This window comes from Thermobia domestica, chromosome 2 (assembly GCF_964235325.1).
Source record: "Thermobia domestica chromosome 2, izTheDome1.hap1.1, whole genome shotgun sequence".
NCBI classification, from domain to species: domain Eukaryota; kingdom Metazoa; phylum Arthropoda; class Insecta; order Zygentoma; family Lepismatidae; genus Thermobia; species Thermobia domestica.
This window is the reverse complement of record NC_137455.1, coordinates 170593826-170617819: the sequence shown is the minus strand read 5'-3', so window position 1 is coordinate 170617819 and position 23994 is coordinate 170593826. Positions and strand designations below refer to the sequence as shown.

General features: G+C 37.4%; 1 protein-coding gene across 6 annotated transcripts in view; it reads left to right on the top strand.

The window, feature by feature from the left end:
* Fs (Follistatin) overlaps positions 1-23994 on the top strand; it is a 593437-nt gene that overhangs the window by 226324 nt on the left and 343119 nt on the right. The window contains exon 1 of one of the 6 annotated variants that reach the window (XM_081747815.1): positions 20229-20495. The exons of 1 other annotated variant lie outside the window; for it this stretch is intronic. In XM_081747815.1, coding sequence (XP_081603941.1) covers positions 20429-20495 — 67 coding nt within the window. In that variant the 5' untranslated portion in view covers positions 20229-20428. Of the gene's footprint in view, positions 1-20228; positions 20496-23994 lie in introns of those variants that run through there. 4 more of the 6 variants (XM_081747798.1, XR_014129674.1, XR_014129685.1 and 1 more) reach the window with 4 other exon arrangements.

Below are 23994 nucleotides of genomic sequence, written 5' to 3'. Positions count from 1 at the left end.
GTCACGAGAATGATCCTATTTAAGGTGTCACCTCACCTTTCTACTTAGAAGAAGGGCGAAACAAAATGCATTACTATTATCAGCTAAAAAATCTTTATATTCCATTTCTTGTCATAAAATGATAATTCTATCTGTAAATCCATAAACGTAATAATATTATTGCGTTCACGTGTAAATCTAAGAAACATCTGACATACTCCATATCTTTTCTGTTCCTATGAATACCTTCGACTATATTACTTATTCTTTCCAATAATAATAATAATAATAATAGTAATAATAATAATAATAATAATAATACAGAAATAACATAATTACAATACCAATTACATAAACATTATATTCCCATTCAGAAAAATTACTAATTACCACAACTGGATTTGAACCCAAGTAACTGCAATGGGAGTTTCCTGCTTTCACAATTTTTTTTAAACAAATCGCCCCAAATGGAGTATTGTTCGCCACTGGCACCTCATGTCCTTTCGTCGTATTCCAAACACTACAGGAACACGAACACAGAAATACTGAGGACAATTAAAATTCCGACCTTGCTCTTCAGAGAAATTCGAACCCCTAGTGGATTGCGCCTCATGATCAGAAGCCGAACTCCCGGGATCACTCGGCTAGTGCCACCGGTTCAATTTGCCATAAACTCCTCATATGAATATAAGAGAATAAACTAGTAGTTATGGAACATAAACATAGAACTGTCTATTTCTACACGTGTTGATACAATTCAAAGAATGTGAAAATAATTTCTGTCGTCTTTTCTTCTTTGGAAATAAGAAATTATGGTAAAGACGAAATGTAATGTAAATCGGGACCATCCCTGCAACCGATGACCAGCGCCGTAACTTAGATTCTTTTCGGGACGGCAAGCATTAATAAGTTTATTTGCCCCCCCTAGAAAAAGTTGATTTTCTAATTATTGGGCCCCTCTCTTCAACTTTCTCTTAATCTTTATGGGCCCACCGGAGCCTGTGGGTCCTCCCGCACGGCAAGGTCTGTGGTTCTGTTAGTTACTCCTTGGGCCCATTCCATACATGACAAAATTATTAAGGGGACAATATTGATAAATCTCAAAGCCATACGAATAAATATTACTGAAATGGGTCCAAGACTCATTTTTGTTCTATTTACCTTTTGTGTGCTGTTTTGTTTATGTAATGTAGCGACCCTATTTGATGCTTCATTTCTAATTTCATGTTCGTATCGTATATGGAGTAAGAAAATTTTGTCTGAAAATGGGCCCTCTAGAACGGCGGGGAGTTTCTCTGGGGGGCAGTTGCTCCCAACAAGTTACGGCTCTGCCGATGACGTACGCTCAACTTCAAGAACATTTCGTGATATTTTCCCTATTGAGCAACGTCTATATAACTTGTTTTTGAGTTAAAGAAGAAAATCTCGAGTAAGTCATTAAGGCTCTCACACAAGTTGGTAATATTTTCTTATTTATATTTTTATTTATATTTTGTTTATATTTGTTTGTTTTTGTTATATTTGAGTATCTTTATATTCTTCCATGAAACGACTTTAACTAGAAAGTTTAAATTGCGCGGTAGGTGAGTGGTTGAACTTCTATTTGGTGGACCCGGGTTCGAATCCCGGCCAGCCTGAAACTTGTTCAAGTGTTTCTATTTCAATTTCAATTTCAATCAATTTCAATTGCAATTCAGTGTGACAAGCAAGATCTTCTCTCCTCCAGAAAGAAAAATATGTTGGAATGAGGAGAATTGGAGAAGGTCTCTCAATGGAGGCAATCATTTACGAAGTTATTTCCAGCAGTTGTTTTAGATTTGATATTTTCAGCTACTTTCAAGCATTTTCTGATTCATATATGATAAGTGTTTTTATTTCTTTGAATATACAGTATATAATGAAAAAATACATTACATACACAGCAATATTGATATTAACATATGATGTTCATTGGACAACACTCTCTGAACCAGAGAGATTGATCTCAGAATGGAGAAATGTTTTGTGCGTCATCTACTCACAATTTTACTTCCATACAGACTTGACTCAGTGCTACCAACTGCTGTCAGTGCCGAGAAAAGTTACGTGTAAGTTGGGTTGCATCTGTCTAGGCGTTCTCACAACTGCAAAAGACCTGGACACCAGGTAATGGATTAGAGCACTTAGGGGGGGGAGATACTTTTGTGGCTGGGTCTATCTAGGTGCAAATTTAATATCTATTTATTCCTGTCACTTGATTCAATAATTTGATTACGTCTTTTATTCCCGTGTTGTCCAAGTTTCCCATCCCAAATTTCCCGGGTTTTCTGGGCAAAACCGCAATAACTCTTGAACCACTCGACCTATCTCGATCAAAGTTTCAACATAGTTGAGTTTCGAGCCTGGGAAGATATTATTATTATTATTATTATTATTATTATTATTATTATTATTATTATTATTATTATTATTATTATTATTATTATTATTTCATTTTGACGGTGCAACTTGGGGAAGGAATAGGGATGCGCACGAGCAAGATTTGAGGCTGCCTTGTCTCGAAACTGTGCTGTAAAAGCGATGTCTCGACTAGGAAAATGTATATTTCTCTCTTGGAAGAGCTGTGTCGGCTCGATTTTGTCAGGAAAATTCTGTCCTGTATCGCCTCGTGCGCATCCCTAGGAAGGGGGAGGGGGAGATAATAATGATCGAAAGTGACCGATATTAGTGTCGAATTCATAGTTTTTGGGGTCGCTGAGATGAACAGTGACACTTCCCATGCTGTTTAAGTCCAAATTCAGTCCCATAACTTGGGGGAGATATATAGGGTGACTGGTAATTCGATGCATTCCTTGCAAGGTAATATTCTACAAGTACTTTGGAACATTTTCACCTATATAAACGTGGTTCGCAAATCAATAGTTTTTGAGTAATTGGCACATGTGTGATTTCTATGAAATTTGCCGGCTAACGAGTGGTGCGCAAGAAAGTTTTACGCTGACTCACTTCCGCATACCGTAGAACGCTGAAATTTTACATGTGTAATTCTGCATACCTATATAGATCATGTGGTAATGTACAGCTCGTAACTCTGTACCGTTGCTGTGTTATAGGTCCGAATGTGAAGTAAAGTGTAGTGGTTCAAAATCCATTTACTGCACCTCAGAAAGCAGCGTGGAAACATCGCAAGAATACTTGCCCCTAGGAAATGACTACACGGTTGGGAAGAGGTGGAATGAAGATGAAGAGAAATTCAAACTCTGACGGATTTCATGTCCAGGGTCGTGCATCTGTCTGGCCACCATTTAACAGGAACGGGTGTGTTGTTTTCCAGGAGGGGGACAACTTTTGTCAACATGCCTCGCTATGGGATTTCACAGAATCCTGCAACGCACGCAGTAATGAGGCATAGTATATCCTGGTAATACTGGTTCCCTTTGCCTGGAAAGCAAGTAGCAATGCCCCATGCTGATCCTAAATAAAAGATGCATCACTTTAGTCGCTCAGAGTTGAACATGGACTTTCTTTGGTGGTGGTACGTCGACACGCTGTCATTGGTTTGACTAGGGTTTCCCTGGTTTTCTTCACTCATACTAGGCGAAGGAAGGGTAGGTACTTTCTAGAAATCCAGGGGAAGTTTCTTCCCAAAACCTAGACCAACCTAAAAGACCAATGTGACTCCGGAGTTGGAGATCCGATCCCTTCCTTGAGTCATTCACTTGCACAAATAAATAAATAAATAAACAGCAATCGAATATCTCGCTTTAATAACTCAAAACAAAATTACGACCATTGCCGTATCAATTGTTACAATGATAACCTAATGTTATAAGCTTTCTACAAAAGTGAAAATGTAAACCTTGGAAAGTCATAACAAAATAACTCATTTAGAACCGTAGCACTAACAAAAGCTTTGAAAAATAGAAACAGAGCATGGCATGCTGGTAAAAGGTGTCCGCCTCCTGGAAAACAACGCACCCGCTCACTGTGCGAATGTTGCCCAGGCAGATGCATTACCTTGGGTATGAAATCCGTCATAGTTCGCGTTTTCTCCTGACCGCACACCATCTTCATTCCACCTCTTCCCAACCATGTAGTCATTTCCTAGAGGCAAGTATTTCTGCGATGTTTCCACGCTGCTTTCTGAGGTACAGTAAATGGATTTTCAACCACTACACCTTACTTCACATTCGGACTTGTAACACAGCAACGGTGCAGAGTTACGAGCTGTACATTACCACATGATCTATATAGGTATGCAGGATTACACATGTAAAATTTCATCGCTCTGCGGCATGTGGAAGTGGGTCAGGGTGAAACTTTCTCCCGCACCTCTCGTCAGCCGGCAAATTTCATATAAATCACACATGTGCCAATTACTCAAAAACTATTGATTTGCGACCCCCGGTTCATATAGGTGAAAATTTTCCAAAGTACTTGTAAAATATCCTCTTGCAAGGAATGCATCGAGTTACCAGTCACTCTGTACATAAAAATTATCAGACATAACCTATATTAATCTTAAATCCATAGTTTTGAGAGATAATAAGAAATTGTGCATTTAAAGGTTTTATTGCAATCCAACGAAGTGGGTAATCGAAGCTAGTAATTTATATATATAAGACCAATTAACATATTTCACATGTAGGCTTTATTAATGGGTGAACTAGTGGTTAACGATGTCCCTGATCAGTCATAGTTTAGTGATTATGGATGTTCAAATACGTCAACTCTTCATATAGAAACATTCCCGTGCGAAAAGCTTTTATTATTATTATTTATATTAATACTTCTGTCATGGGGTATGGGGCACTACTTCTGTCTTCCCTCCACTTCGACTGACATAATTTAACACCATGTCTAAAACCCATACTGGATATTTATTTACTTAAATTCAAAATACACCTTTAATGACAAATAATTAATTGTGTAGTTTCGGGAAGTTCTACGTGATTTCATGAATTCTAAAAGTTTTTGAAGGTAAAAGAAGATAATTATTTTACTAAACATATACGATAACATCTAGCTATTTAATGTAAATCCTTAGCTTCTTAATTAATGATTTATGGCTTGATTAATTCGTACTACCAACACCTAATTGGCAATCAGAAAATGAGAGCAATAAAATTGAATGAGTATCCGAAACCTCAGGCAAACTGGGAAATTTATTTCAGTGCAGAGACAGGTCTAGAGAGACGATATGGAAGTTATTATTATTTATTTCAGTTAGCTGTTTACTTAACGACCGACTTTGGATCTGACTGCCCAGTCGGAAGTCGACCAGATGGCCACATTTTTTCGAAAAATACTTTTCCGAAAAATGAATTTTTCGAAAACGAAAGATGAAAAACGAATTTTTTTTGAAAAACAAAAACGAAATTTTTTTCGAAAAACAAAAAAATCGTAAAAACGAAAATCGAAATTTAAAAAAAAAACGAAAAACGATTTTTTTTTCGAAAAAACGAAAAATTTTTCGAGAAGCGGAAAACGAAAACTGTCGAGAAACGGAAAACGGAAGATGGAGATGGCTGAAATTTAGCTTGAATATAGAAGAGACTATGTAAATTGTATTTTTCAAAAGCAAATTGCCCTAAAATGGATGAAAACATAGTCAAAAACTCAAAACATTAACGATAATGTCAATGAAAAATGAATGAAAAATAATTCCTCCATTTATCTCTAAAAGAAAATCCAAAAGAGGAGATGGCTCAAATTCAGCTCAAATGTAGAAGAGACTGGATTGTATATTCGAAAATCAGCTTAAATAGAACAGATTATGTAGATTCTGCATTCAAAAAAGAAATTGTCCTAAACTTGATGGAACATAGTCAAAAAAAAAAAAAAAATCACGAAATATGAACGTTGAAGTCAATGTTAAATCAGTGAAAAAGTGAAGTCGTCTACATTTCTCAAAAACTTAATAAGGAGATGACTAGTTGAAAGCTTATTGCAAAGACACAATAAAGAGCTTACAAACGATGTATAGCATGTAAGGTAAATGTGGATACAACATTGTGAAAAGTCAAGTTGTTTGAGTAAAATCAATAATAATGATAAAGTCTTCTTCGAATTACGCAGGACAACCCACGCGGAGGTTACTTGCTTGAAATATCTCACATCTTGATTTGGAATTTACAGGCTCGATTGAGCACGAAACGTGACTTTTGACCTGATCACATGACACAGTTTGGTGCTTATGGCAAACTAGATACGCCCTTTAAGCTTTTTCTTTAAAAATAAAACGTAATATTTCCTAAAGTGAAAATCAAAATTCGATTTTCTCGAAAATAACTCTAATAATTTTATTTATATTTTAGAAATCCATCTTTTGTATTGATAGTGTGGCTGACAGAAACTAACAATACTGAAATTGGGCTCTTGATTTTGAGTACAATCTGTAATAGATTTTTTTAAGTGTACTTTTTAAATAGTGTAGATTTTTTAAACGTGTTTATAATATCACAGTTTCGTTCGTAGCCTAGTGCTGATGGTTATTAGGATTAGAAATTAGATTTCTGGGTTTTCGGCATTTATGGCCATGTTAGCCTTTTATTTATGAGGGATTACATCATTCGATGATCACACTACCGGGGAACTGGGAAGGAAGAAAGAAATGGGAAAGGAATGAAGCGTAGAGTTGGTTTTGAGCTTTAACGTCCTTTTCAACAGCGAGGCTATATGAGACGGGACCTACTGATAAACGTGGAATCCGAACCACATGAGCTCCCACCGGGAATCAAACCCGGGTTTCCCACGCTAACCGCTTAGCCACGAAGAGACCATTATGTTAGGTACCATTCCAATATTTGTCTGATGTGAATTAAAAAAAAAACAGGAAACCGTACTCAGGACGGATGGTGTGAAAAAGCTTTTACATTTTTTCGCTGGAGTGTTTCCACCGAGGTTCGAACCCGGGATCGCTCGCACCCAAGGAGAGAGTGTTAGTGACTACGCTACGCGGGGCCACTGATAGTTATTAAGCTAATAAAAAAATTCTCAGAATAGAAATTCCCTTATCACAATTTTAAAGGAGATGGAATTAGGCAAAATGGAAATTCTTTTCTCACCTAAAATGACGGCACGGAAATTCTTATCTTGTAGATAGATATCAGTGGCAGATGAGATGGGATTAGGCAAGACGAGAGTGAACGACTCTACATGTACATGAAGGTCGACTGGTCATGCATGACTCGATCTAAACATTAAGAGAATATGTTGGTCGTCGTACAAGGTTTAGTTTTCCTTGCCTGTGTGAATATGCTCGAAAAATAGATCGCTTTAGCAGAGCAGAAGTAGTGGCAGTACAGAGCAGATTCAAAGCGTCGATTTCTTTGGTACTCGGTCAATTTGTCCGTCTTTATACCTTTTCTAGATTCTCCAAATGCCATGTTACTACTGTACGATTAACAATTAGTTTCTCTGCAACTTCTTGTGCCATTTTCCGCAGATTCGCTTCGAGGATCAGCTTCAATTCGTAATCTCCGAAAACCGGACAACGTTAGTGATCTTTCTTATCCTGTAAGCATATTACCACGACAATTTTTTTTGAACAAACTTCCATTGTATGTTTGCTCACATTCTCTTAGTCAAACCTCGCTTTTATTAATATTTTGAATTGTGGAAGCCACGCGAGGAAATTTCATTCTGCGCCGCGCAAGGCACATATTAATAAATTAATCTGCCAAGACTACTGTTCCCTATTTCCAAAATTCAAGAACAATAGACTTTTGACTATGCGACCAAGTTATATATATATATATATATATATATATATATATATATATATATATATATATATATATATATATATATATATATATATATATATACAGAGAGAGAGAGAGTGAGTGAGAGAGAGAGAGACTCCGTAATAAGATGAGGAATAGTGTTTAAACAATTGAAGAAGTGAGTAATTATAGAACTCTGGCCCTCCTGCTTATTTATTTATTGGGCCTACCCATCCTTCACACTAGGTCGGTTAATCAGAAAGCTATTATATATAGATATATATTACTGGTCGAGATGAACCGAAAAATTTTCGAAACCAAACGAGAAGAAACTTGCTGAGAATCGAGACGGGACGAGGTTTCTACAAAAGTGTAAGAGAGGAGACGAGAAAACCTTATTTCCCTTCTCATGGCCAACACTATCAACGAAAAAAAAAAAATACTACAGCATTTTCCCTCTGCACGTAACACTTTTAAAGTAACATTGGCACCTGAGAGAAGGGTAACTTGTAATTTGAAAGGAAACAATTGATTACGGAAACAAACAGCACCCAGAGACATATAGGTGTGACATAGGACACGAACACACTAACTATAGTGCTTAGCTTCAGTGTATTTTTCCAGAAAGCTACGCTGTTATTAAATTTATCAAGAGTAAGACAATTGTTATCCATATTACTAAAGAGCTCCCTTGTGGCTAAACGGTTAGTGTATGTGTCTTTGGCGTGGGAGACCTAGGTTCAATTCCCGGCAAGAGCTCATGCGTTTCGGATCCCACGTTAAATTGTAGGTCCATGTCTCATAGCTTCGCTGCTGAACAGGAGGCTAAACTCACATATCAAATCAATATTACTAAAGTGAGTAGCTATACCATGTGTTTGTTCAAGTAATTTGTTATTTTTTTCAGACTTGATATAAACGGCTCACGATTTTCGCAATCTGATTTGCTACATTTCAACTACATCAACATTATGTCTACAGTCTGTCACCTCAAGAAACTGTTATAAGATTAATTCCGCCTTAGTGAAATATTTGGAACGATATGTCACTTGCCTTATCTTCCAATTTGTATTATTCAAATCAGGTCCCATTTCACCTCAGAGACCTCCGGAAATAGTTCCTTCCGCTGTTCATGCATTGCCCCCATTCCATTGTGATATTGACTTTTATGTTTGATTTATTCAACAAATTCATCTAGACAAAGTAACAGATACGCTATTACCGCAATTGCAATTGTCCCGGTTATTTTACCCTAGAACATTCATGGACTTATTTTGCTTGCACAATGTTTTCCAACAGGTTGAGACGTTGCGAGCAGTACGTCATTTGCACTATCTTCCTATATGAAATAATGAAGTTGGGTTATGTCTCTCCAGGAAATACGACGAAGAGACTGTTCCAATTACAATGGGTTGCCTCATCCACTTTTGTTATCTTGACTTTCGTTTGGTTACGATATCTTCAATAACCTCGAAGATATGGCCACTGGATGATATTACACAAATGGCCTATAGCAAGGCATACCTTGCTGTTTAAAATTCTCAAGTGATCCCCAGGATTCCATCTCGAACACTCTGCTATTTTAGTTTTTCTTCATCCTTTTATTCTCAACCGTTTCGGACTACGTTTTTCCTTAAACGCCATCTATTAAATGTTGACCTTTTCTAAACGATGGCCCGCACGAAAAATAAAATGTTTCCTTCAAAGCTTGTTTCTTCGTAACCTTACTAATGATATATCACAAGACGATCTTTTGCATTTACGATTTTCGAGTGACCCTCCACAGCCCCGTGTTAAAGGGTCCTGAGAGCAAAGTAAAATGCTCCATTTGTTGCGTATTTTGACACTTTCCTATTTCAGTTTCTGTTCATTCTTTTGTCTCCAGTCATTTCTGATTTATAAGCTTTGGACGTTATATCTCAAACGTCATCTGTTTGATAGTGGCAATTTCGTAAACGGTGGTCCACGCGAAAAAGTATTCCCACAGTAAAAGTTGTTACATTTCCAACGATATATCAAAAGGCATATCTTTGCATTGGAAATTTTCGAGTGACCTCCAGGGTTATGTTAGATGAGCCTGAGGGTAAAGCAAAAATACTCCACCCCATGCATCCCCTGACACTTTCCTATTTCAGTTTTTGTTTCATCCTTTTACCTCCAGCCGTTCCTGACTTATAGGCACTGGGTGAAATTAGAGAATCATCCTGTATATCTTAATATAGTAAATGTTCATTTTTCCATAATACCTTGCTCAAGTGTGTGTGCGTACGTGGAGGGAGGTGAGTAAAGGCCAAACACCCTTTGCGTGGCACCGACTTGTACTACTATTTTTCTCAGTAAAACATCCTTTATCAGATGTTAAAAAGTACTATTGAAAAATTCTCCCTTCTGATTCTATTTAGAAAATATATATGAAGAGCTTTGTCATCTTCGAATCGAATTGTGCATTAGTAAGTAAATCGGAATTCGTGGCTATTTCCCGTCCTGTCAATTTTTTGCTAGTGTCTTGATCTTGTTCAACACATTAATTAAATATTTTACTGTTAATAGAAACCCAGAGTTACAGTTTAAAGTTCAACTACCTCAGCAACATATACATAAATTCATTGTGAATACGTTGCATTGTATTGCTCAAGTTAGCTATAGCCACCTGTGGTAAAATATGCGTGGTTTCCTCTATTAGTTCTCAACTCAACTCAAATGAATCAATTTTCCACTCTCACACAGGGTGGGGGAGTGAGAGGGCTTCTAGCATCAGTTATTTTACCCAGAGTTAAATACAAATATGTAAATTGTGTGTAGATGGACAATCAGAAATAACGGCATCTTTTGTGTGTTGGCCTGAACTGGTGGTCTGGATGTATGTTGATTGTAAAATGTGTGTTCTTCTCTTGTTGGGTGATTAGAGAATCCTTAGAGTGTGCCAGTAGCTCCGGTATTGAATTCAAAAACAGGTGAGCGTTCTGTTTGTGGATGAGATGAATGATTTATGTGGGATGATGAGTTCTTCTTTGGTTGTGATGTGTAGTAGGTGATTGTGGGTGAGTGATATACAGTATATGTCACCATGCGTGGATGTCAAGATGTTGATTTCTTCGTTAAGAAGTTGTTTTGAAGCTCATTGAATGGCCTTCATCAACAATGGTTGTTACGCAGGAACAGTAGTCATTGGTAAGATAGATGCCACCCATGTAATAATCTTCTGTGTGGCAGTTTGAATTGCTTCTTGAAGAATTGTGGCGATTGGTTGAGTTTCAAGAGCTTGCTCTTCTCTGATTGGCTGGTTTGTAACTTCTGGTTGGGTTGCGATTGGAGAAGCCACCGACTAGAACTGGTCCTAATAAGAGCCGGAATCAGTGTGGTATGATAATGGTTTAGTGGTAATTATGTTTGGAATTCGTTTGCAGACTGTTTGAGTGGGTCTTCTTGGGCAGCTACTATGGCCGGTTCGATGATCTTGCATGTGGCACAAAACTTTGGATGGATAGGTCTGTCGCACTCGTCGTCATGACTCTCTCCACACCTGTAGCAAATGTTCTGATTGACACAAAAATGAGTTGGATGATCATACTGATAACAATTCTAACATGGTTGTGGTCTTGCTGTGGCCTTAGATGCTTCAACCTTCAAGTGAGTCTGGAATAACTGGATTCAACTTATGATGAATTGATTGATCTGCGCAAGATTAGTAGAGAAAAGGCGGACTAGAGGTATAGGACCATTCTTGCCTTGGGTACGAGTGATGTTTATAAAGTCCACTGCCTGTTTAGAGAGTTGGGTCTTAATGCGTATTAATGAAAGCTAAGGGTCCAAGCCTTTGATGACACATTTGTATGTGGTGCGGTTTGTGTTTTTTGTGAAGTTTTCTTGTTTGGGAGATCAATATCAGAGTTCTTCTTGGCAGACTGTTGCGAGTTTTGTGTCTGAACTAGGTGAGTATTCTTCTTTGTGGGCAGCTGTGGTACTGGTTTTGCTATTTCAGTATTCTTCTTTCGTGGTGCAGGTGACTGATCTTTGTGAATGATGTCAATATTCTTAGTGGAGCGATTTTATGAAGATGTAGTCTGTGAGCACTCTTCATGCGAAACATATATAACGGCTATATTGGTGGTCGTGGTGGGAGAGTCCGGTGGTGGTCCATCCGTGCTTTCTTCTGGTTGCGTATCAGCAGACAGAGAATGGGTTTTATCTGCCTCTTCTTGTGATCGCAGGATGATGATCTTGGCACAAGGTCCAAAGTCAGGTTCTTGAAAGTGCTGGAGGATAAGTGCTTCATCTTTAGTGGGTGTATCAATAAATTTAAGGATAAGGTGTTTCTTGTTGCGGGTTATGCCTCCTAAGATGAAGCACTTCTTGCCAAGTCTCTCCCGAAGAATGTCTTCCGTGGTGATGTTGTCTTGCAGAAATTTATCCTCAGTGTTAATGATTGCAATCCAACGTCCTTCTTTAATGGGATTAGGCTCTCTGTTCCTTCTGGAGCGTGTTCTACGCATGGTGTATGTAAGTGATTGGATGAGTGATGTAGGGAAACTGAACTGAATGAGTTAATGGAGACGGGTGGGAAGTCTGTGATTGCTGTGAAAGTGGTATAACACTACTCGTTTCGACGGAATCTGCGTTGGCACGTCTCACTCCTACGTCTCTCTCGGTGCGAATGTGTTTTAGTTCTCAGCAGTTACTAGGATATATAGTAGTCACAGCTGAAACATTTCCATACGTGCTTGTTTTTGATTGTCAAAACTCGACAAATGTCAAATGCTTATTTCTGATTGGTCCAACTGCTACCCAGGATATTTAAAGAGTACTTTTCCGAATGATTTTTTTTCTTAACAGTTTTCCAATAATTAATTCCCAGTGGTTATCCAACGTTGAAATACTGAATGGAATGCAGGGTTCCCACTCTCTTTCCCCCCAAAAATTCCATCACATTTCTAGGACGTTTCCAGGACAAATCACCAATTCTCCAGGACTTCGACACAGGAATGTATAACAGGATGCAGTGAATATTAATGCAAGTAGAGTATTAATACACAATAATTAAATACACAAAGCGGGACGTAATATGCTTTTTTGTGGCCTCCCAACTCTCCTTATAGCCACTCAATCCAGCAAATGTATTTTCATTTTTTCTACATGACATTTTAATTGTGCACCGAACAAATTTACAAACAACAAAATTTTATTTTTCGTACATGGCATCTTCACTGCGTGACAGTGAGACAGATAAAATTAGGACGAAAAAAAGAAATTATATTACAGGTTTTTCAACTGAGTAAGGAGTTGTGTGATTTACTCATCTATAGACAAGTAGTATTCATATGAAATTTTACTAAAGAGTAAGTACTGTTGCGAAAATAGATTGATTATGGAGAATTGATACTGGGACATTGCACAGTTTCTGGAGGATAGTGCTAATTAAGATAATGAAGATAGCATCCAAGAATGGGTTGACAGACTAGTAGATGAAGGAAGAAGAGGGAAGCTCTCCCAGCCAACCAACCTGTTGGGAGAAAGAAAGCCTACCAATCACCCACACATGCAGGATTATGACAAATTATTATTCAGCACAAAAATAGGAATAGCAAACAAAATTAGCAATCAATTAAATTCATATGAAAAATCTGACATTCAGTATGTAATGCTCCACCTTGCAACAGTAATTTCTTAAAACGCTTGTTTACATATACTTATATATACCGGAAAATTTACTTGCTTTTCTTCCATATTGTTTTAATGTAATAACATAACAAATAAATCCAGCTTTTATCATGCCAACGTCCTACAACGATGTCGAAATTCTCTGGTGCAGCTCTCCTGAAATCCACGAACTGAACCTGTGGCCCAGACAAACGTCACCATCTCGACTTGCGGAATCGAGAAAAAGTAGGTTAGGTCGGTTCGTGACAAAACATGCAAGATCACGCGAAACGAAGTACTTGCAATGCCATGTAAAAATGCTGGAAAAGACATGACATAATGAATCTATTAACAAAGTCGTTAATAGAATTTTACATGCAAACAGCTTTTACCAAAACAATATATTATTGATTCTATCAACAAATGCAACTGAACAATCATTTTACAAATGTTTACACAGTAGTGTTCAAATACTCAGATGAACTTCCAAATTTATATATTCTACATCTCCATAAGTGAATATTGTTATATATAATTGAAGACTTTGGGCCAAAAACACGTTAAGTCCAAAAAGTGAAAGTGTAAAGGAAATAGCTTTACAAGGGTTTCTCCTCATCCGATTTTCTTCAAACTTAACACCAAAATACTAGACCAAAAATAAATCGACACGTATTTTTTTGTTTCTTTGTTTCTGTTTCTTTTTTTTTTTTTTTTTTTTTTGTTTCGGAAAATATATTAAGGAGAGCAAACGGACCCTTTACAAAAAGGAGTCCCCTTGATTAAATAGGCCACATTAAAGAAACGAAACTCTGCCGATGCAAAGATGACTTCAAAGTAGGAAAAACGGGTTTTGTCGTTTTTGCGAGAAAAGGGTTAAACTCTACACGGTCAATGCTTCCTACGAAATGACAAAGGACCTCGCACAATCCTTACTTAAGTTGAATTTCGGTGGAATTGCTTGAAGCCGTGATATGTTGTAGATATGGTGTTCCTGAGAAAAGGTCTCAAGGTTCACAAACACAAATCACTGACTGTTTGGCCACTACAGGGTCACTTTTTTGAAAACAGTCGAAAATAACGACATTCTGGATTTCTGTAAAAATGACTGAAACCGTGATATGTTGTAGATATTGTGACCTTGAGAAAAAGTCTTAATGAGCATAACCACCAATCACTGATCGTTTGGCCACTACAGGGCCACTTTTTCGAAAGCAGCCGAAGATAGTGATATTCTAGATTTCGATGAAAATGACTGAAACTATGATGTGTTGTAGATGTTGTGACCCTGGGAAAAAGTCTCAGTAAGCATAACCGTCAATCACTGACCGTTTGGCCACTACAGGGCCAGATTTTTAAAAACAGCAGAAGGTAAAGTTATTTTGGATTCCGGTAGAATTGTTTGAAACAGTGATATATTGTTGATATTATAATTCTGAGAAAAAGTCTCAATTTGCAAAACCATCCATCACTGACAATTTGGTCACTACAGAGCCACATTTTTGAAAACAGTAGAAGGTAACGTTATTCTGGATTTCGGTGGAATTGCTTGAAACCGTGATATGCTGTAGATATTGTGACCCTGAGTAAAAGTCTTAATGGGCAAACTACCACTCACTAACTATTTGGCCACTACAAGGCCACTTTTTTGAAAACACACTGAAATCCAAAATGACAGAAACAGTAATATGTATGTTGTAGATATCGTCATCCTGAGATAAAGTCTCAATGGTCACAACCACAAATCACTAATCGTTTGGTCACTACAGGGCTACTTTCTTGAAACCAGGCGAGTATAACGATGTTCTGGATTTCGGTAAGATTGAGTAAAAGCAAGATATGTTAAAGATCTTCTCATCATGAGAAAATGTCTTAATGGACACAACCATCGAATTATGACCGTTTGCCCACTACAGGTCCAGATTTATTAAAACAGCCGGGTATAACGATATTTTTGATTTCGGTGTAAATTGCTAGAAACTGTGATATGTTGTAGATGTCATGATCCTACGAAAAATTGTCGAGGGCTTTCCAGGGTTTTCCTTTGTCTCCCGCAAGATGAGCATTTGAATGTTGTCTATAATTATATGATGTTGGCCGCTACTCTTTCCATCCCTTTTTCGGGTTGTGGGATACGACTTTTCAAGGTTTCATACAAATCTACCAAAATTTCAGAGTATCCTTACCTTCTGCTGTTTTAAAAAATATGGCTCCGTAGTTGCCAAATGGTCACTGATTGGTGATTGTGTCCATTGAGATTTTTTCTCAGGATCACAATATTTACAACATATCATAGTTTCAAGCAATTACACTGAAATCCAAAACACCGTTACCTCCTGCTCGTTTTAAAAAGAAAAATGGCTAAACGGTCAGTGATGGGTGGTTGTTTCCTCTTGAGACTTTTTCTCAGGATCACAATGTCTATAACATATCACGGTTTCAAGCAATTCTATCGAAATACAGAATACCGTTAGCTTCAGCTCTTTAAAAAAAAATAAAAAAAAAGTGATTCTGTAGTGGCCAAATTGTCCGTGATGGATGGTTTTGCAAATTGAGACTTTTTCTCAGGATCATAATATCTACAACATATCAGGATTTTAAGCAATTCTATCGAAATCCAGAATAACGTTACCTTCTGCTGTTTTTAAAAATCTGACCCTGTAGTGGCCAAACGGTCAGTGATTGGCGGTTATGCTTATTGAGACTTTTTGTCAGGGTCACAACATCTACAACATATCATAGTTTCAGTCATTTTCATCGAAATCTAGAATATTACTATCTTCGGCTGCTTTCAAAAAAGTGGCCCTGTAGTGGCCAAACGATCAGTGATTGGTGGTTATGTTCATTAAGACTTTTTCTCAAGATCACAATATCTACAACATATCACGGTTTCAGTCATTTTTACCGAAATCCAGGATGTCGTTATCTTTGGCTTTTCTCAAGAAAGTTACCCTGTAGTGGCCAAACAGTCAATAATTTGTGTGTCCTTTGTCATTTCGAAGGGAGCATTGCCCCTGTAACCCTTTTCTCACAAAAACGACAAAACCCGTATTTCCTGCTTTGAAATCATCTTTGCATCGGCAGTTTCGTTTGTTTTTTTAATGTGGCCCATTTAATCAAGGGGACCCTTTTTTGAAAAGGGGCCGTTTGCCGCCTCAACCTATTTTCCGAAAGAAACAAAAAAAAAAAAAATACGTGTCGATTTATTTTTGGTCCAGTATATTGGTGCCAAGCTTGAAGAAAATCGGATGAGGAGAAACCCTTGTAAAGCTATCTATCTCCTTTACACTTTCACTTTTTGGACTTAACGGGTTTTTGCACCAAAGTCTTCAATTATTATCTGGCTACAGAATTCTGGTAAGATTCAGGTAAGTATTATCAATTCCAAATAGCAGTAGCTTAGGTCAAGCTTTGTACGTTTAGACAGAAAGTAATTGAAATAAGTTCTAGTAAGTTCTATAAGTTCCCGGCAACACTGCTATTCATTTCTATGGGACTATTTAAACAAAAAATATACAAGAACAACTCTAGAACTATTGAAGACATGGAAACGAACATTCGCAGTGCCATTGAGAACATTAACACTTCTAACCTTCGTAAAGTTGCTGCCAACCTGGTGAAACGTGTGAACCACTGTTTGAATCAAAACAGGGGACACTCCCAGCATCCGCTGTACAGCTGGTAACTCATTTCTGATAGCAGTGTTGCCGGGTGCATGTAAATAAACGTTTTATCATGATAATTTCAAAGTTTGTTTTTCATTGTTTTCAAGAATTGCATAATGTAGACAGATCCTTAACACACCTTTTGATGCACTGAAACATCAGCAAAGTTGTCAATTCAGAGTGTTAAATTATGAAAACTACGATTTCCCTAGTTCCCCCTTACAGAGGCCTCATCCGATTAGTTATCGGTGGAAATGAAAAAATCTTTTTTCTGCTCCATATTTCCCAAGCTACTCCAACTTAACAAACTGTAAATTAACGACAGAACATACACACGTATGAATTATGAGTCAATTTACATGTTTTGCAAAAAAAATTGATTTACATATTCGGTTATATCTGACAACACTGTATTGTTCCTAGTGTATTTCAATCGTTGCTTCTTAGTTTAAAAATATATGCATGAACAAGGCTTCATTTTGGTATAACCATTATTCGTGTATCACATCAGGTTCAAAAGTTATACTGTCCCAAACCCCGGGTTGCATTGTATATTGGACACCCTGTAGAAAAATATACGGTACATAATTATTGAGTTGAGTTGACTTTAAGTGTAGTGTCCCTTTCAGCAGCAAGGCTATATGAGACGGGAACCTACTGATTAACGTATATAATTCGAACCACATGAACTCACGTCGGGAATCGAACCCGGGTCTCCCACGTCAAAGATGCGGACACTAACCCCTTAGTCACGAAGGAGCTATATACATAATTATTGTCAGTAGATTTATTGAATTAATGAATCCCTTATTTAGTACAGATGTCATATTATATTTATGTGTGGGTGGATAAGGTATTATTGTCTAATTTTGAACTATTGCACCTTCAGACTCTACGTCCTTTTGGCCTAATTTTATCCCCCCCCCCCAATATAAATTATCTAATTCTCACACTAGTCACAGCTGTGCATGGGTATGAACAAAGTTTTTTGTATCACACTTAGCTCCAAACTATGCAAATTTCACATGAATTAAAATTGAGTTGAGTTGAGTTGATTTTAGTTTAGCGTCCCTTTCAGCAGCGAGGCTATATGAGACGTGGACCTACTGATTAACGTGGAATCCGAACCACATGAGCCCAGCCGGGAATCGAACCCGGGTCTCCCACGCCAAAGGCGCGTGCGCATGAATTAAAATAATGTGGAATACCAATAGAAATGTATATCATGCGTAGAACGTACAGAAAATCATTGAAACTAAAATAAAACACACTGAAGAAAACCATCATTAAAAAACTTTTGCAATCACTGAAAAAAGATATTCGAATCCTCCTCTCCCCTAAAAGAAAGACATATCCGTTCATACTCTGCACAAACTATGAGAATATTTGTTTTAACATACTGAACACCAATATAATTTGATAATATTCAGACATTTGGAAACATTGGAAACAAGTCGCAAATAGACTCATCTTTAAAATTAATTAAGGGATAGGCAGGGATGTCATACAACGAACAAACCAACCAATCCACCTACGTAATACCAACATGAGTGATAAAAAACTGTTATTTTTCTCTCATCTCTAATATACTATCAAAAATGTATACACTATTTTGTCGATTATGGAATACCAGCAGAATACCCGTTCTTCGCACGGGGAGAATAGTTTCCTTTTGGACATAAAGAGCTGAATTTGGATTTAAACTGCATCGGAAGTGTCAATGTTCATCTCAGCAACCCCGCAAACTATGGATTCGGTACTAATATCGGTCATTTTCGATCATTTTTTAAATATCCTCCTTCCCCTCTCCTAAGTTGCACCGTCAAAGCGAAATGATAAAAACCATCCCATTCTCGAACCTCATCTATGTTGTAAAGTTGATCGAGATCGCACAGGTGGTTCGAGAGTTATTAAGTGACAAAGGTATTCACTTGCATTTTCGATCATTTTTAAATATCTTCCCCTCCTCTTCCCTAAGTTGTACCGTCAAATGATAAAAACCATCCCAGGACCGAACTTTATGTATGTGGCGAATTTGATCGAGATCGATCTCGTGGTCTAAGAGTTATTAAGCTTTATATATAATATCCCCTTCCCGTATGTTGTATCGTCAAAGTAAAATGATAAAAATCTTGCCAGGGCCGAACCTCATCCATGTTGAAAATTTGATCGAAGTCTATCAGGTTATTCAAGCGGAACGAAGTCACCAACATAGTGACTTTCATTTTTATATACTGTATATACTTATAATTTCTTTGTTTCAGTTGAAGATCTAAAAAAAAAAAAAAAAAAAAAAAAAAAAAAAAAAAAAGTAAATTCAAATATCTCATCTTATTCGGCTTTGTTGTTTTTGTTCCCGATTCAAAAAGCCAAGAGTTTCTTCACCTATCGAGTCTCTTTCATGACTAGGGGAATAGCTACGAGTAAAAATGCATTAAGGGTGAAAGCCACGACAAGGAAACTCCACTAAAGGCAAAAGCCGCACAATAAGTACAACATAGACAATATTAAAAAAAAAATCTCAGTCAAAACAGGATATTTATTTGTATTAGCATTGTTGTATATTGATGTTTAACGTCCCTTGCAGCACCGAGGCTATATGAGACGTGGATTTACAGTTTAAAGTGAAATCAAAACCACCGTTACACGTTCAAATGTCAAGGCTTTCCCACCGGGAATCGAACTCCGGATCATGTGCACAAAGGCGCGCGCACTAGTCACTAGACCAGCAGGGAGGACTGACTATATTAGCATTGTACTGGGAAATAAATATTAGCAGGACGCATCGAAATAATACACCATCCTGAGTAGCATTGTCGTGAATTTAGTATATTGTGAGATCCCCGAAAGTGCATTAGATTCAAAGTAGGAGACTTCATTTTTTTTCTTTTCGTATTTAATATGTGCCACGATATCTATTGTATAGCTTATTATTTTCCTATTGAAGTACAATACCTATACGGTTTGGATGCTGTTACTTGACACACACTTCCCAGTGTCGCTCTTTCTACTTCTCCGATCTGTGAGAGAACGGAGAACGGATGAGATATGATGGTCCATACCGTTCGTGAGATTATGTGTAGAACTTCAGTGTTTGTGTGTGCATTAGTACCTTCTCTCCACCTGCCCGTCCAACGACTACTTGCAGAATGATCCGTGCTATGGAGTTTGTTGAGGAGTAACATTGCTTCATTTGGCGCGGTTCGTATCGTCCAGGAGGCGACGGAGTCTGTCAGTGTGAGTAGCGCTTAGTTAGTGGCACTTGGTCTCGTGAGCGCGACTGAGCAACGCAACGCTCAGTGTTCCCTCCGCACCCGCCCATGCACCGCCCTCCCTCGTCATGTGACCAATTTTTGTTACTTATGACCAGCAAACTCCTCGGCCAGTACTCAGCAGTGATGGACCACGTTGAGCGTTCGAGAAGAGTGCTTGTGTAAGTCTGCCATGAGGAACCGCGCGCTACCGCATGTGTCCCTACTTTTACTCGCCGCGATCTTGAGTCCGGTGCAAGGTAAGTGAGATAACTTTTAACAGTTGATGTGTTTGTGTGTGTGTGTGTGCGAGGGAGAGAGATCTCAGGAATCCAACAGGTCTGGTCGCTCAAGTTCAGTGACACGCTAGGCGCACGTGGCTACGTTGGTCTCTGTACAGATTATATACCGGTAGATGCAGATTTTTCAGACTTTTCTCAAAAAAGATGCTCCATCGCGTTCTTGTGATTCCTATATAATGTTAAGTTTGTTTCTCAGAGATAGCATATCGGTTTACGTCTTTTTTCTGTCTGTTTCAATCGAATAACCACGAAAAAACTATAAGCATCCACTAAATCACATTTAGCTTTTACCATGTTTAAAATTACCCGGAATCACTTTTGATAACAGGGGTCATTTCGCAGTATTATAAGAATAAAAATTAACAAAAATAACACGTTAACTTTTAAAGACGTAACAAGATGAAGCCGAAAGCGTCTTGTGTTTGAAGAGTTTTAATTTTATCCTCTGTACATTACCAACTTATGTTCTCAATTTTCCATAAATCTTGACAGATTGGCCATAACTATTCGTTGTAATTTATTAAGTACGCTCGTAAAATCCAACTGTTACTAGCATTAGTAAAAATTCGCCGGTACTGTAAAGTTTCGGAATACCGGTTCTTATTTTACAAGTTAACGAACGAAATTGAAAAGAAAATGTGAGTTAAAAGTATTTTTTTTAATAGATGCATATTCCAACATTGTTGGTATACCTTTCCTTGTTATAAACAGTTTAGTGTTATTTTTATACGAGAACGTCGTTATCATTTCCAGCAATAAATACTTTTTCATTTTCAGTCCTGATAATGGCATTGTTGCTATGAGTATTACAGTGTGTTCGAGACACTTGATGATAGCAATGCATTCGAAAACAAACACTTGACATAACATTATTGTTGAGTGAATAACTTGGGATACTTTAATAGAAGAAGCACGGCGATAGATATCCTGTGAGATTCATAATATACATTCTGCATTTTTCTTGTAATTATTGCTGTTGTTACATGCTCTTCTTTGTTATTCCGTAGGAACATCGTAGTGTAATTTGCGTACCGATACTGTCACACTCGAGTCATTGAGACTGACAAATATCACTTAACATCACGTCATGTTTTGCTTCTTCTTCTTCTTCTTCTTGCTCTTTTTTTTTTCGTAACTCGATAGCATTCCATGACAATGAGTGAGAAACTACTAATTAAAAAAAATACCGAAGTAGTAGCTTGATAGATTGCATTGGGGTCTAGCCTCTCCTTCAGCGACGAAACTGTATAAGACGTGAAATTTACGTTTAAGGTGAAACCTGAACCACCAAGTGAATGCGTTTAAATTTGAATGCTTTCCCACCGAGAATCGAACCCGGGACCCTCAAACAGGCGCGCGTTAGCCACTAGACCAACTCGAAGAGCCCGAAGCAGTACCGGTAGCGTTAAAATGTCATAGTACAGTATAATACTATTATTAGATTTTTTTAAAGTGATATTTGCTTGTAGACAATTTGTAGTTAGACCCCTATCTACTTGTAAATATCTACCGGATACAGAAACTGACTGGATGGATTATTTCCGAGTGATATTAACCCTTAATAGGAAACGCTATTTTCTTCGCTTACAGGAAATGTGTGTCTGTGAGACACGGACATGTATCAAGTAATATTTTTTTTAAGAAAAACATATGTGTAATGTTAAATAATAGGAAGGTACTGAGAAAAACGATACCTTGAGTGAATCAGTGTTGCCAATGTAATACAAAGAAAAACCATACGTGTCTGACAGACACATATTTCCTGTTAAGGGTTAAGATCAAAGAGAGACCAGATCCGAACAGATGTTCATTTTGCTATATTTTGTATATTCGTTGGCTGACTTAATATTTTCTTACAGCCTAATTTCAACGGTGTGTAGAACGTAGTCAGTTTCTGATTTAGTTTGTACTATTGATATTAAGCGAATTTTCGAAATTTCTTGTTATGCCGATGTATATTACATTCCATATTCATTTAAATTTGGTTTTCAACAGTTCTTTGTATCGAGCTAACAATGAAAGATACTGAGGAATGTGAAGCTCAGGCGGAACATACCGTGTCTTTTGGACCATTGTATAGCATTGTTCACAGGGATAGCACATTGGGTTACTTTTCTCACGGGTCCTCGGAACTGAGCGCTTATTTTATATTTAAAATGTCAATCGTTTGAAAAGTAACAGGTTGAAATTGGTACATGCTGCGCATTGTTTTTTTTTTTTCCCTCAAAAAATCGCATCGCTAAGATGTTAAGACCAGTGCTCTTAGTTTTGATTGATGTTCTCTCTCTATCTCTCTCTGCCTTTCGGAACGAACGCTATGACTGTGTTCAAAAATATGGATTATTTTGCACCACATCTTCCGTAGAATTTTACTGTTTTGTGTAAGTTCAAGTTAATCGCTCTAAGAAGTGACATATATGAATTGTTCACGCATTATTTATGCAGACTACTCAACAAATGTACTATCTTGATGCTTTTAATCTTTTTAAGTAAGTCAGTGTTCATCCTCTGAGATGTCATAAGTAAGGGATTTTCAGAAGGTGCTGTTTTTGTCTTGAAACACTTCTTATGTAGAAGATGTATTACAATACCGATAGGATATATATCTGTGTGATGAGATTAGATTCTAAATTTGAACGATACCATTTGTCGTCATAGCAATATGCAGTTGTAAAATCAAAGGACAAGTGAAGAGCATGAATTCCTGGTGCAGATTTCGCAGCGCGAAGAGACGGTCACGCACCACTTGTTTCGCGAGCGCTATTTTCCTCACCTCGTCATTCAGGGCTGGCCGAGACAAGGTCATTCCCCGAGTGATACTTAAAAGAGTGCATGGATGACGTGTTGCCGGTAAACACTTTTTCCACTCGGCCTAAACTATGGAAGATTTCTCTCTCTCTCTCTCTCTCTCTCTCTCTCTCTCTCTCTCTTTGCTTGTGTGGCAGAGATTTTAAGAAGGGGTGTAACCTTTTAAAATTCAAACGAACTTCTTCAATACGTTATATACGTAGTACTGTAATGTAAGTTTAATATTACGTAATTGTAATTGTGTCCGTTGAACTGAGTGGATTTTTTTGGGGGGGGTCTATTTTGTATATATATATTTGCAAGAAATTAGGAATTAGATGGATTACAAATACATAGTTTTATTTATTATTATTATTATTATGACAACCGTCTACGTTAATCAGAAGATTTAACTGAAGAGCAGAATAGTTATATGTAAAACGAAAATGGAACTTTTAATATAGTGGTAACAAATCGAAATAATGCTCATTCCTACCTGCATTTCAGTTTTTGTACAATCTTAGATGCAGTATAAATGTTTGCATTTCTGCATTTACGTATAATAGCGTAGGCAGCAATATGGAAACAGGGATGTAATTGTGCGTATATGACTTATATCCACCCAGTAGTTTTATAGTTCAGCGCATAATTATCGTAAATTTACTAAAGA